The 14,818-nt window shown below is 46.4% G+C and overlaps 1 protein-coding gene across 1 annotated transcript in view; it reads left to right on the plus strand.

The window, feature by feature from the left end:
- Window positions 1-14,818, plus strand: part of NCBP1 (nuclear cap binding protein subunit 1) — an 832,716-nt gene that overhangs the window by 293,665 nt on the left and 524,233 nt on the right. Inside the window, exon 14 of the mRNA XM_078676323.1 lies at window positions 8,949-9,023. Within this exon, the coding sequence (XP_078532449.1) occupies window positions 8,949-9,023 (75 nt within the window). The remainder of the gene's footprint in view (window positions 1-8,948; window positions 9,024-14,818) is intronic.

Consider the following 14,818-nt stretch of genomic DNA (forward strand, 5'->3'; position numbering starts at 1 on the left):
ACTAAGAAACACCCAAGCATGGCTGGCCGATAATCACCTCAAACTAAATGCTCTGAAAACTGAGTTCCTTCTGATCTCACCTCCTGCGAAAAAGGCCATCACCCAAATCTGGCTCAATCATCTAACCGCACTCAATGTCCAGCCCACCATCGTGGACTCTGCGAAATCCCTTGGCATCACACTTGACTCCAATCTCAACATGCAGCAGCATATTAGCAAAGCAACTAAAGGAGCCAACTTCCAAATCAACACTCTGAGAAAACTTAAACCCTTCCTACCACCCAAGGACTTCCAAACTGTCGTACAAGCCCTAGTCATTCCTCGCATAGACTACAGAATTGTGGCTCTCAGTGGGCTCCCCCTAACAACAACGGCACCACTAAGAGCCTCTCTGAATGCGGCCGCGAGACTCATCACTGGCTCAAGAAAACACTCGCATATATCCCCTGACTTGAAAGCCCTGAATTGGCTGCCTTTTGAAGCCAGAGTTCAGCTGAAAATTGCCTGTATGACACACTCGGCCGTACACCACAAGTCACCCAACTACCTCTCTCACAAGCTGACTATATCAGGAGGCTCAAGATCCAACAGAAGCACAAAAAACCTCCTCCTGAAACCTAGTAGATTCCGGAAGGAAAAAACATACAAACGCTCCTTCTCAGGAATGGCACCTAGGATCTGGAATGCACTCCCGCCAGAAACTAGGCTTATCCCCTCCACTGTACTCTTCAAGAAAGGGGTAAAAGCCATCCTTATGGCTAAGTTCACCTGAACCCTATTGTTACCGGAACAATGACATTACACGGCTACTATATTATCGGCTACCTGAGTGTTTATCTGTGTTATACTCTTGTTTGATTGCTACTGGATCGAAGTCACTGCACGGATTCTATATTACTGGTTTCCAGACTGCTTATTAGGGTTTACACTATGATTTGATTGCTCTACTAACTTGCAATCCACTTACCACTGACTACTATACTGTTCACAACAGTGTGTTTACTCACCCACTGGGGGGCTATAAGCTTATTCGATCGCTACTGGAGCAAAGACATTGCACGGCCTCTTTATTATTGGTTTTCCTGATTGTTATTATTGTGTATACTCTTATGCGATTGCTACGCTACCTTGCAACTCACTCACTCCCGAATATTATATTGTTTTCAAGAGTTTGTCTACCCTACCTCCTGTTTCTGTAAAGCGCTCTGATATCTGCAAAGATCTTGTCCGCGCTATATAAAACTTTAAATAAATAAATAAAATAAACTTTTGAAATTAATAATAATCTTTAAAAATCGTACCTTTTAACCAAAACTCATTTACTCACCCGTTTTCAGGAAATGTCCCAGGGCTGAATCTAGTATCCAGTCCTGAATTAGCAACAGTAATCTGAAAAGTAATTAACTGCATTTTACTTAAAAAGTCCATTTATTCAACTGTACTATACCTGCAATGTGTTGCAAACTGCTTACTTAAAACTGTAAGCAAAACCAGTACAAGTTGCACTGCAATTTGGAACTGTGTTCATACAAGTAATTTACTACTGAAGAGTTTTTTTTATGCTTACCTGTACCAGGCTTGCATGGTTCTAGAAATAAAACAGTATATTTTTATATACAAAACAATTGGCCTAGAATTCAGTTCTTGAGTGTGTGGATTCATTTGCTGACTGAGTGTGTACATCAAATGCTTTACACTGTCCTCTGATACTGCCTTACTGCTAGACCAAGCTACCACTTTAGAGAGTAAGGTTCTATCTAACTTTAGCCTCTGCCAAACCTCTGGAGACCCTTGGACTCTATACACACTGTACCTCACTTTGGTGCAGTATATATGGAGCCAGTTTCTTACGGGGTGCTTCTAAGAGCGGTGCTCTGCTCTTCCTTCTATTGGTTTGGCGGATACAGTACCTGGCACTGTCCTTTGTGATTCTATTTTTCTTCAATTATTTGCACACTGTTCCCGTATTCTCAGTTTTTGGTGGTGGCTCCCCATTGTGGCGTGGAAAAGTTTCTTCAACGAAAACTGACGCTGGGAGGGGCATATATGGCTCTGCTGATGTCACGTCCGTGTACGACGTCTGGGCGGGGCCATGCGGTGCCGCTCCTGGCCCGCAGAGGTGCTGCTGCGGAAAGTTTTCTGGATCCAGTCTTACGCCTGGGGATATTCCAAGTTAAGGAATGTGCGGCTAGACTGTGTCTCTACCAAATACATCGTTACCTACGGTAAGTAACTCGTCCTTCTTGCACAATGAATGCCACCATCCATGTGGTCGTGAAGGATGATGCCAGTGTTTTTTTTAGGTGTATTAAAGCCTGAAGCAAGGAATGGTACCAATTAAAGGTGGAACTAGCGAATGGAATAGTACTGGTGAGGGAAATGAAATTGCTAGTTAAAATGTGAGGGATGATGCCGACTCAGTCTTCCTTTACTTTGGGGGATAATTAATAATGTTCAGATGGTGTGAATCCAGGGTGCAGCCTGAAACATAGGCAAATGCTGTCTAAATTTCAGGATTATATTATGCAGTAAGTAATTGACTATCGTTTTTTTCTCTGATGCAGGTTTTTTCTGTTACTATATGTAGAGGTGTGTGATAATGCATGTTATCAGTGAAGGTTGTATGGGTGGATATGTTGTGGTTTGATTGCAGGAAGCTGTAGGTGGAGTGGTTACAGAAGAGGTGTGGGCCCTTGTTGTTTTCCTGCTATTACCAGTATTGTTTATTGGTGAAAATAATCACTGACCTTAATACCTCCCATCCCTCGCACTCACATATCCACTTTATTTAGGTTTTCTTTACAATAAAATGTAAATGTATAGTTTAGTAGCTGGGAGTTATTTGGGAACAAAAGGGTACTGTGAGAAAGTGCCATCTTTCTTGCATTGGTATGCCCCCACTTATTTCTGACTGCTGATGTGCGTTGATTGAGTGTGCCCTGGGCTCGTGCCAACCAGGTACCCAGGGCCTGTGATCCTTCCCTAAAACTGTGTTGAAACTAAAACCCAATTGGCATCTCTGGCCACCTGTCAGCCCCTAGCAAATGGTACCCAGGGCCTGGTGACCAGAGAAAACCCCTAAGGGCTGCAGCACTTATTGTGCCACCCTTAGGGGCCCTGTACCCTGACACTCACACACTGCCTTTGCAGGCTGAGTGTCTAAGTACAGACCTAAACAAAGAGTCGACATGGCACACATCCCTGGGTGCCATGCCCACAAAACCCACTGCCCTGGAATACCTCTGTCACCCCTCTAGCTGGGTGCCCTATGCCAGTTGTGTGGGCACAGGTGCATGAGCCCTGTGCCCCTACAGTGCCCAGAGCCATTCCTGGGCACTATAAGTGCAGTGATTCCATTAAGAGTATATGGTGCTGGGAGGTCGACATGACGAACTCCACAACACCATAATGGCTACACTGAAGACTGACAAGTTTGGTATCAAACTTCTCAGCACATTAAATCTACACTGATGCCAGTGTGGGATTTAATGAAAAATGCACCACAGAGGGCATCTTAGAGATGCCCCCTGAAACCTAACCCCAATCCACGTCTGGACTGAGGCTGCCTAGGCTGTTGCATAGCAGACATGTTGCTGGACCCCTCGGTGGAGATCCCCCCGCTGTCCTGGGCCTGCAACAATGCACATCCTGGGCGAAGTGCTAAGTCTCCTCCCCCAGGATGGGCAGGGGGAAGCTTCAAAGGCCTGACGCCTCTGTGAGCTTCTCCAGACCATTTGCTGTACCCAGCACCTGGCCCCCACCAGTCCTGACCCCCCCTCTGGCGGGAAGACTGGCGTGAAAAATGATGTCAGGAAGGGGGGTGTGCCAGCCTGTTCCAACCCCACCTCTCAGGTGGGGGAGACGAGGTGAAGCATAACCCCGGGCTCCGGCCATCTTGAAGATGGGTAGCCCTGCCCAATCACAGCTAGGCTCCTGCCCGCCTTCCACAGGAGAGGAGCAATCTAGGGAGTGTACTTACCCCAGGACAGGGACCTATTGGTTCCTGCCCTTGCCCTACCTGTAACACCCCTAGATTCAGTATTTAGGGGCTCCCTGAGCCTTCCTTCCTCAGATCCCGATAAGAAAAGAAGAAAGCAGATCAAGAAGAAGACCCGCAGTGCAGCTGCTAACAGGACGACAACAACTGACTTGGGCCCCAGCCCTACCGGCCTGTCGATCCTGGAACCTGCTCCTGCCTAATCACGGCGACTCCTGCCGGCAGCAACCTTGGGACACCCAGAGGACCTGCCTGCCTCGACCCTCTCAAAGCCTGGGACTTCCATCAGCAGAGGCTCTGTTGCAACAATCCACCTGGGGCCAGCCACGAAGCACTGAACCAACCCACTCTGCACCCATCGAGCCCGGCTCGTGCCCGAGCGATCCAGGACCACGAGGGCGTCCCCCTGATGACTGGGACCCGAAGTCCAGTGCCCAAAGACCCTCCTCGACGATCCCGACGACGCCTGCAGCCTCAGGACAAAGGACCCCTCCGACCGCGACCAGCAGGGGGTAAGATTTCCCGACCTCAAGACACCCCTGCACCTGACGCCGCACGGCCCCCTGTGCCCACCTCCTGTGTGCCTACCTATCCTCCAAGATCCCAACTTACCCCTCGAAGTGTTGGTCGTTCCAGAAGATCCTCCGTCCCAGAGCCTGCAACCTTTGTTCCCTTTTCAAGTGCCTCATTGAATAACATTGAGCGCCCAACGGCTCAAAAGCACCCTGCACCCAGCTGCCCGAGTGCCCCTGGCAGTGCAACCTGTACCCTATCCTACATCCCCTTTTGCCCTGAGCAAGTGACCAGGAGCCCAGCTCCCACAGCCGCGTGGCCGCTAGCCAGCAGCCACCAACCACCAACCGGAGGCCCCCTGCCCCCCATTGGATAACATTGGGCCTATCTACCTCTGCACCCGGCCGACCTTCGCCGCTGAGGGTGAACCAACTGTACCTACCTGACCCTGGGGGACCCCTGAGTCTACGCCCAGAACTTTAACTTATCCAGTCGAGTACCCACCTGGAAACCGGTAACTCACTTACCTGCCATTGGATAACATTGACTGGTTTGACTTGAAAATCTTCTAAGTGTGAAGTTTTGAAAACTTAAAATATTCATATGAAATCAACCGAATTCCAAAATCCGAAGTAGTCACCTGGGATCAGGAGAGAAGCTAGTACTGTACCTTGTAGCCCAGAACTGAACCGCAAAAGTAAACTTAACCAAGTTTACTATTAACCTGTATTTTCTCAATAGGAATCCACTTTCTGCTTTTCTATGAAATATCTTCCAAGTGTCTACTTTTGAAAACTTGAAATATTCTTTAAAAATCATATGAAATACTGAAACATAATTGCTTACCTGTTTTAAGTTGAGACCCCAGTGCTGGACCTAGGAGCCCAGTACTGGATGACAAAAGTAACAAGGTCATACTTTACCTGCAACCTGAATTTTCTCCCCTTGGATAACATTGCCAGATTTCCCTTAAAAAGTTTCGAAGTGTGAACTTTTGAAATAGCTTTTTATTCCTTAAAAATTACTGCAATAACTAAAACGTTTTTACTAAACTGCTTCCAGCTTAGACCCCAAGACTGAATCTAGGATCCAGTCCTGAGATTACAATAGTAATCTATTAAGTAATTACCTGCATTTATGTAGAAAACCCCATTAAGCTCAATGCTAAATTGTGTTTAGAATTGTTGCCTACTGCAACCCGTGTACCTATTGTGATTACACAGTTTATTGCCTTTCTGCAAAGTACTCATCTGAGATCACCCATATTGAGAAAAGTATATTTTTACACCTGTTGGTTCCAAAAATAAAACAACTATATCGGTTGATATAAAAACAATTGGCCTGGAGTTCAGTCTTTGAGTGTGTGAAAACCTTTGCTGACTAAGTGTGTACAACAAATGCTTTACACTGTCCTCTGGTACTGCCTTACTGCTTGACCAAGCTACCACTTTTGAGAGTAAGGTCAGCCTGACTTTAACCTCTGGGGTTTGTGTGCGCTATACACACTGTACCTTACTTTGGTACAGTATATATAGACCCACTTTCTCACAGGTACCCCAAAATTTACCGAAGTCAAACCTCGCTCAGTTACTGAATCGGAGACCATGTCACAGCTCAGTTTCACGAGCCGATGTGTCCCGGTGTAAAAGCACCACCCAAAGAATCAAAATCAACCAAAATACAATTTATTAAACTTGATTGACCTCAATCAATAACTGAGTTCTAGATCAATGAAATGTTACACTTTTTTTTACAAAATTAAAAAAAGTGTTTGTCTGTGCCATGAGGGCTCTCCTGTACAGTGTTATGCAGAGTATCCAAAGTCAGAAAATATTCCTAGCCCCAATGGGTAGCAAAACTACGAAAACATCTGACAGCATCCATAGTAGAAGAGGAAAGTCTTCTGGCTCACCCTCCAAATTATTTTTACTGCTGAGCATTATGGGAAGGGGGCCTTGTTCTTTCTGCACACTTGTGGAAATGGGCCACCTGATTGCATGGAGCATTCTAGCCTGACATTAGAGGGAGACTGGGGCCCCACCCCTGGATAAATTGTCCAGGGGCAGGGATCATTCGGTGCAGAGATGGAAAAACTGCCGAGAAAGGCCCGTGGAGTGACAAAGAAAAGGATTTGGACCCCTTGGGCTCCATATTCTGTGGTCCTATATTGAAAGTGAAGCTAAAGTGGTGCTCGAAACCCGCAAATAATGATGTATGTAATCTAGATTGTGTTCACGAGGTCAAACCTTATACAATGGAAACCCGACACACAAATGTTTGCCCTCTGTTCTTGGTCCTGTTACAGAATTTTTGTATCGTAAATGTAAAACTATTAAAAAGTACTAAAAATAAGCAAGTGTTGATTCAGTCTGCAGATGTGAAATTGTGAGGCAAATGTATAGTCCATGATGTGCAAAAGTATAAACCCATACATTATTTTACAAGAATAAGCATCTGTTACCAAAGCTTACAGGTGAGGAAATGATGGCACTTGAGTTTAGTTTACTTGCCTAATATCGCAAAATGTGGCTAAGCGAGAACCTGATTCTGCATAACAAATATAGCAATTGGACAGCTAGCCGTACATGACCAGTGCTTTGAGTCAGAATATCTTTATGCACACCATTTAACTCATCGAGCGATCTCTAGGTTTGTATCACAGCAGGGATAACTAAACCTTTTATCCTGCAGAGGTCCGTAAATTGAATGCCATTAACTTGGATAATAGCAACAACTAGGTTTATTAGTCAGTGTGTTTCTTGGCAGGTCAACTATGACGGTGTAGTATGCCATGGAGATTAAGGGTTCCTTGGGTAGCGGTCGCTCATAACGGCTAGTGCTGAGCTCGTTGTTAAATCTGGTACTGATGTGGTCATTCTTGTAACCGTTTTACAATAAATTGTTGCTTAATATCCAGCCAGCTGTCCTCTCATTGTTTTAATAAGTGAGAGCAAAACGTTCTCTGAGCCATAAGTCCTACACCCCAGATGTTCATTTCATCAGATGATTGGGGGGAGGGGGGGGGGAGAGAAGAGTGTTGCCTCACCTGAATGCGCACACATTTCCTGTAGCCATGCGATGTCTAAATCACCTGTTCACCCACGAGGAAGCCATTGTGGATGATCACACATCTGCACTGCAAGCAGTATGTCATCACCTGACCTTCTGAATGGGTTGCCGTAACTTCTGTCACATGTTCTCCACCATCACAGGTTATCTCTTTATATTTCCTCAGTTCACAGCAGTAAAGCAGCATGCAGGTTTCAAAGACTTGGGCCCAGTCTACAGGAACACTAGCAACCCAGTTAAGGTTCCACACCTGGTGAGGTGTGCAAGGCTCTCTGATGTTTAGGCTGTCTGCTGAATAATAGGTCAAGATGCAAGAGGGTAGTAATCATCTTCTGGTGGCTAAGAACGGTAGCCAGAGTCTACCAGGTTTGCCTCATTTAAAAGTTCAAACGCTCTACCAATGGTGGAAAATTACATCTTCATGATGTCCACGTTTTTCTGAGCCCTGAAGCATGAGGCTGGTCACACAAGTTTGGAATTAATGGGTCCAATTCCCTTTGAGAAGAACCTAGTCCAGCAAATAGAAAAGATTGCATGTAGAGCAGGTTTCAGGAATGGGATGGATAAAATGGCTGCAGGCTTGCATGCCTACCTTGGACTAAAGTAGCCTTTCCAAAGAGAAATCACCACGCTGCATGTATCCGGTCCCTATCATTCAGCCTGGATGTGATTGACGCATTAACAAAAAGCATCAATACATATTCCACACATCATAAATGCAAGATACTCCATTTATTGGAACTGAGCGTAGATTGTCTCCACAAAGGGCATTAGATAAAATGTTTGTTCCCTTGGGCTTAAAATCCACTGCTACTACCAGCAATCTTTTGGGTGTTATTAAAGCATCAGAACTCAATACTGATGACACTTCAAAAAAAATTGATGCACTTTTTTGGACTTGCTGGCATTTTTTAATTCATTGGAGCAAATCTATCTAAACCAGAATAAAGTCACAGATGGACAGCAGAGCTTTTCCAAGATGCATTTGAGACCCCAAATTGTAGACTGCTTTTGACAAATCAAATTCTGCCTTTATTTTGGTATCTTCTGTTCTAATTAGTGGTGATTACTTAAGCCTTATTTTGCCAAAACACCTCTTATCCGTGGGAAAAGTAGTTGTGGTAGTTTCCATGCAACCATAAAACTTAACTAGTTATATCCGCTACATACGCTTGGCACTCAAATAAGTGTGGGGGCTCTTTTTGCCTTTTAAATGTAAATCATAAGTGGATTTTTCCTACATTCTGTCACTTAAATGGCTAGTTATATAATGAGTAGTAATTTGATGTGCCAGTTATGGTTCCGGTCAAGGTTCACCTTTTTTCCTTAAAATACAAAGTACAGTTGGGATTTTATTTATGTCTTGCAGGTCAGATTGCGTTACTCAGGACCTTGATAGGCCAAAACCCCAATTTGTAAAGGAAGTTTTGGAAAAATGTATGAGGTGAGTTAATTTTGTGGCTTAATTTGTACATTTTATTTCTTGCATTTATGTGCCATTTCTGTTGTTTACTGGAGGACGCCAACAACATCCAATTCCTTCCTGCTTTACACAAATACATAGTTTACCCTAACTGGGCTTTGGAAAACAGATTTCATTATCATGCGATTGCAACTGATACATTCTCCTATACCTTAAGCTGCAAACTGCTGGAGATCCAATTGAAGAACACGCTGTCATGCAAGGTTTATGGCTTTACAGGTTATTTGTGGATGGAATGAGTGCCTCGAGTTAGAAGCATAGGTAGAAAGAACAGGAAGAGATCATAGGGCAATGAAATCTGTTTCCAGCCTTCGCTAAGGCAAATAGTGTCCATGTGCTGTGCATCATGCCTAAGCTTCCACTGGTGCAAATTGGGCATACATATCTTTTGCTCTCAAAATGGTGCTATGGCCATAATACATTGAAAATCATGGAGCTGCTGGAGATCCTCCTCTTTATCTTTTAAGATATCAGTTCTCTTCCAGGGGATCCTCATCAATAGTCATAAGCACTGAATATTCCCAACCATGTGCGGGGACACCGGAAATTATATAACAATTATATATGGAAATCGCATATTTACAGCTCTACATATATGTATGTACATATATCCTTTTTTCTCATAACAATGCAGCTCCTCATAGGAGGCTAAACAATGTAATTACCCATATAAAGATTATTTGCAAACATATAAAATACACATGAGGGCAAGTAACACTTGAAGTCTGTTTTGTAATGAGCCAAACATATATCATGAAAACTGCAAATAAAGTAGACCTTGTTAGCCTACAGGCTGCATTGCAAACCAAAAGCATGGAAAATGAAAGCATTTTGAACAACTGGCACCGTTCCTTTAAGGCAGCCATGACCCTGGGCTTCCCATCATGCCTCAGGGGTGTCGGGTCAGTTGTTCTTTCCGGCTCCTTCAGTCTGGACCCTGGATTTTCAGCTCCTACCTGTTTTTGACTTTCTGTCAAAAATATCTTGATTATCTTCAAGTTTTTCACTTTTCACTCGATGTCTTTTGACTTCAGAGTGTAGGTGCTACCTTTTTGTGTTACAGAAAACGTTTATTTTTGTCAAAAATGCCTTCGCATTTCGACCCTTGCCCTTCCTGTGGCTAGAAGAAGGCCAGGACTGATACACAACCTGTGTGTATCCTCTGTCTTTGACGACGCATCATCACTCGACGGCGAAGACTTCGTCGTCGAATACATCGGTTCCTCCGTTTACGTCATCCAGGCGGCGTTCAACGTCGAGAAGCAGGTCTCCGTCGCCGTCAGGTGTGCATACGACGTCAAGACAGATCACTCCGTCGTCGCCACGACAATCAACGTTGATGCACAGCTCTCCATCGACGCACCGGCGATCGACACCGAGGTACAGAGCTCTGTCGACGCCCCATCATCGGTGTTCGACGTTGAAGCAGGTTACTCCGTCATCGTTTCACCGGCGTTCGACGTCGAGTCACAGGTCTCCGCCAAGATCAGTTCACCAGTCTTTGGCGTCGAGGCACAAGACACCTCCTTCGGCGTCGAGGCAGCAGCAGCATGGTTCCTCGACGTCGAAACAGAAATCTGCTGAAACAACGTCGAGAAAGAAGGCGGCATCGGCGTCGGAGAGGCGTTCAAAGTCCAGGGGACGTTCTACAGTACGTTCAAGCCCCCCTTCTAAGAGGAGGTCTTCATCGAGGCAGATGTCTCAATCAGGACCCCAGGCAGCACATAGACGCTCCAGATCTCCTCCTAAGTGCCCTTCCAGTGAGCCTATCGTCATCGCCTTCAGGCTCTCATGTTTCACACCAAGGGTCAACATCCAGATCCCCGAAGGTTGTGATCTAGTCTTCTGACAGCTCCGTTTCAAGACATTCACCAGCAAGGTCATTGCACGAAGAAGTGAACCCATCTCCTCCGGCAAATCTCCTGAGAGGAGAGAAGGGCAGAAGTCGCCTTCCATCAGGTTGTCACCTAGATGGTACAGACCATTGCATCACTGGGCTACTGAGAAGGACACAACAGCGCGGGAGTACTCCAGTCCCAAACACAGGTCTCCATTGGCTCGTTTGATCCAGGCAGTACATCGGGATCGATCCCCTTCAAGAGCCAGAGAACAGACCCGCACCCCGGTGCGTTCACACAGACGGAGGTCCAGGTCAAGGAGCAGGAGTAGAGTGTGTAGATCTCCTACTCCTTCCTCGTCTTCTCACAATTTGCATAGAGACTATTCTCCAACTCTGACGGACAGTCCACTGTCGAGAATTTCTCCAGTGGATGACATCTTCACATTTCAGGACATTCTGGGCAGAGGGGCTTTTAAGCTGGGTATTCCTTTGCCAGCTCGCCAAAGCAAGTCTTCTGTGATCTTTGAAACACTGCATCACAAGACAGCAGCTAAACCTCTGCTTCCTTTAGTTCCGGGCATCATAGAACCGGTCATGGAAGTCTTCCTCATGCCGGCGACTATTAAATTCGCTCCAGCGAGGATTCTAAAAAAATATCGTTCGCCAGTGGATGATCCACTCTTCCTCAGAGCCGACCCTCTCCCGGATTCAGTAATTATTGCGGCGGTGAGAAAGACCCATGCCGTTGCATCTTCCTCCACTGTACCACCAGACAAGGAGAGCAAGACGTAAGATTCCTGGGGACGGAGGGTGTGTAGCACTTCGGCCTCCTTGCTAAAAGTATCCAACGCAAAGGCGCTCCTGGGCCGCGACGATAGATCCCTGTGGGATTCTCTACAACACTTCACTGAGAAACTTCCTCAGGAGGATCGCAGGGACTTTGAAGAAATCCTTACGGAGGGCAGCCAGATATCCAATCAGATCATTAGCGCTGCAGCTGACGGAGCTACCCTATCGGCGCATGGATATGGTTATGGGGTATGCCCACAGACATCATCTTGGCTGCAACTCCCAGCGCTCAAACTAGGAGCGCAGTCACGTATCCTCAACCTGCCTTTGTCTGGGTCATCCTTGTTTGGTTCACACACGGACGAGGAAATGAAATGTATGAAGACTGAACTGGACACATTAAAGGCTGTTGGCCTAGAAAATGAAAGAGTTCCGTAAGAGATTCCGCCCTTACAATCGGCGATCTTTCCAACAGAGGGTTCAAACCCCTCAGTGGCAAAAGAATCAAGATCAACAGGGGCAACAAAGGTCACAATACAGAGGCAGGCTCTCCTTAAGAGGTGGAGGAAATCAGCGTCAAGGCAACAACTCCAACAAGACGCAATTTAAACAATTAGTTCTCTCTTCCCCCAGCGCCGTTGACCACTCCAGTGGGGGGGAAGTATCACAAATCATATCGAAGAGTGGCGAGCTATCACAAAAGATCGCTGGGTGTTAGCTACGCTTCAGAATGGATACTCTTCGTTTTCAACATCAACCTCATTCAATCCCTCCAATGCCAACATCGGGTCACCCGTTAAAACTTCTGAAAAAAGAAGTGGCCACCCTTCTCAAAAAGTCAGCCATCGAGAGGGTGCCAGTATCTCAGAGGGAAAGGAGTTTACTCAAGATACTTCCTGGTCAAGAAAAAGGGCCAAAAAGCAGAATACAGACCCATTCTGGATTTGCGGACACTGAACCTGTACATCAAGTAGAAAAAGTTTTGCATGTTGGCGCTTCATCAAATATATCCACATCTCCGGCAGGGGGATTGGATGTGTTCTCTGGATCTACAAGATGCATACTTCCACCTCCCGATCAATTATCGTCACAGACCATTCCTACGGTTCCGGGCGGGATCCGCTCATTACCAGTTCAAAGTCCTCCCATTCGGGTTGAAGTCAGCCCCCCGAGTGTTCACGAAGTGCATAGCGGTGGTGGCAGCCGCTATGCGCTGCAGGGGTGTCTGTGTACCCAGACTGGCTGTTGAAGGGTCCTTCCCCGGACAGTGTAAGGAACCACTTCCTGAGATGTATCGACCTATGTCACCGGTTGGGTCTACATGTGAATTTCAGCAAGTCAACTTCACAGCCGACACAGAAAATACATTTCTTAAGAGCTCTGTTAGTCTCCGAGGTAGGGAAAGTGTTTCCTTCGGAGGAGAGACAGTGTTCTATCATTCAGAAATGCCAACTGGTTCTGCATAACAAGAGGTTGACGGTGCGACTGATTGCCTCCCTGCTAGGGTCGTTGGCATCCTGCATCTTCCTGGTCCCCAATGCCAGACTATGGATGCGTCCTCTCCAGCAGGATCTGGAGGACAAGTGGGACCAGCAGTCAGCTCGCTGGGACGACAAAATAACTTTGTCAAACGCAGATCGAGAGTCCATACCTTGGTGGATGAAAAGATGAAATGTGCAAGTCTGAATTCCGTTCCATCAACCTCCGCCTGCCCAGACACTGATCACTGATACTTCGCTACAGGGTTGGGGGCACACATGGGACATCTCCAGACTCAAGGACTGTGATCTCCCAAAAAGCGCTCTTACCACATCAACATGTTGGAGCTGAGGGCAATCCATCTAGCCCTCAAAGCTTTCCTACCCTCGATTCAAGCAACATCAGTGTTAGTACAAACGGACAACACCACCACCATGTACTACTTGAACAAACCGGGAGGAACACGTTCCCGCACCCTTTCCCTGGTGGCACAAAATCTGTGGCATTGGCTCCTGGCTCGGAATCTGTCAGTCACAGCAGTCCATCTGCCAGGAGAGCAGAACGTGAGAGTGGACGCACTCAGCCGTCATTTCGAAGACAGAGCACTGGGTTCTCAACGACTAGGTCGTGGAAGACCTCTTCCAGTCATGGGGTCGTCCCACCATAGATCTTTGCGGACGACGAAAATACCAAATGCCGAGACTTTGCCTCACGGTTCTACCGACCAGGATCGAAAGGGAATGCCCTTTTGATAGACTGGTCAGGGGCATTTGTGTACGCCTTTCCACCCCTTCCACTGATCCCGAAGGTGGTAAACAAGCTAGCTCATTCATCCACGAGGATGATTCTCATTACCCCAGACTGGCCGAGACAGTGGTGGTACCCGGACCTTCTACATCGATCAGTGTCCTCACAGGAAGCTGCCGTGCAGGCCGGACCTGCTATCCAAGATTAACGGGAGGATTCATCATCCCAACCTTCCCTCACTGAACTTGGCAGCATGGCTCCTGAGATCCTGCAATACGGCCACCTAGGACTGCCGCAGGACTGCATTTTGAAAGAAGCAAGAAGACCTTCCGCGAGGCGTTCTTATGCATGCAAGTAGAAGCATTTTTACTTGAGGTGTATGCATAACAATTGTAATCCTATCAAGGGTCAGGAAGAGGTCATTCTCCCTTACCTACTTTATCTGGCAAAAGCAGGGTTGAGGTTTAATTCCATTAAAGGTGCATTTGGTAGCTATAACGGCTTAGACGCTCACCCTCTCAACCCTCTTTTTTCCAATTGCTAACTGTTAAGGATTTTTTTTCTACAGGGTGTTGGAAACCGGCTATTTCGGGTAGGCTAAGGCTGACGCCAAAGCCAGGCCGAAACCACCATTCCAGTCAGGGCAAGGAAGTCACACGCCAAGATAACCCCTGCTCACCCTCTAGGTAGCATGGCGCGAGCAGTCTAGGCTAAACTCGGAGGCGATGTGTAAAGCATTTGCGTCAGCGCACAACAGCAACAACATACTAGGTACACCACAAAAGAGACTCCACACCAGGTTATATTAAAATAACTTTTGTATTGTCAAAACATATCAGATAGAAATTACACATGTACATTGTGCCAACTGGCACGGCAATATTCACAAGGGATTATGTAC

This window comes from Lissotriton helveticus, chromosome 2_1 (assembly GCF_964261635.1).
Source record: "Lissotriton helveticus chromosome 2_1, aLisHel1.1, whole genome shotgun sequence".
NCBI classification, from domain to species: Eukaryota; Metazoa; Chordata; class Amphibia; order Caudata; family Salamandridae; genus Lissotriton; species Lissotriton helveticus.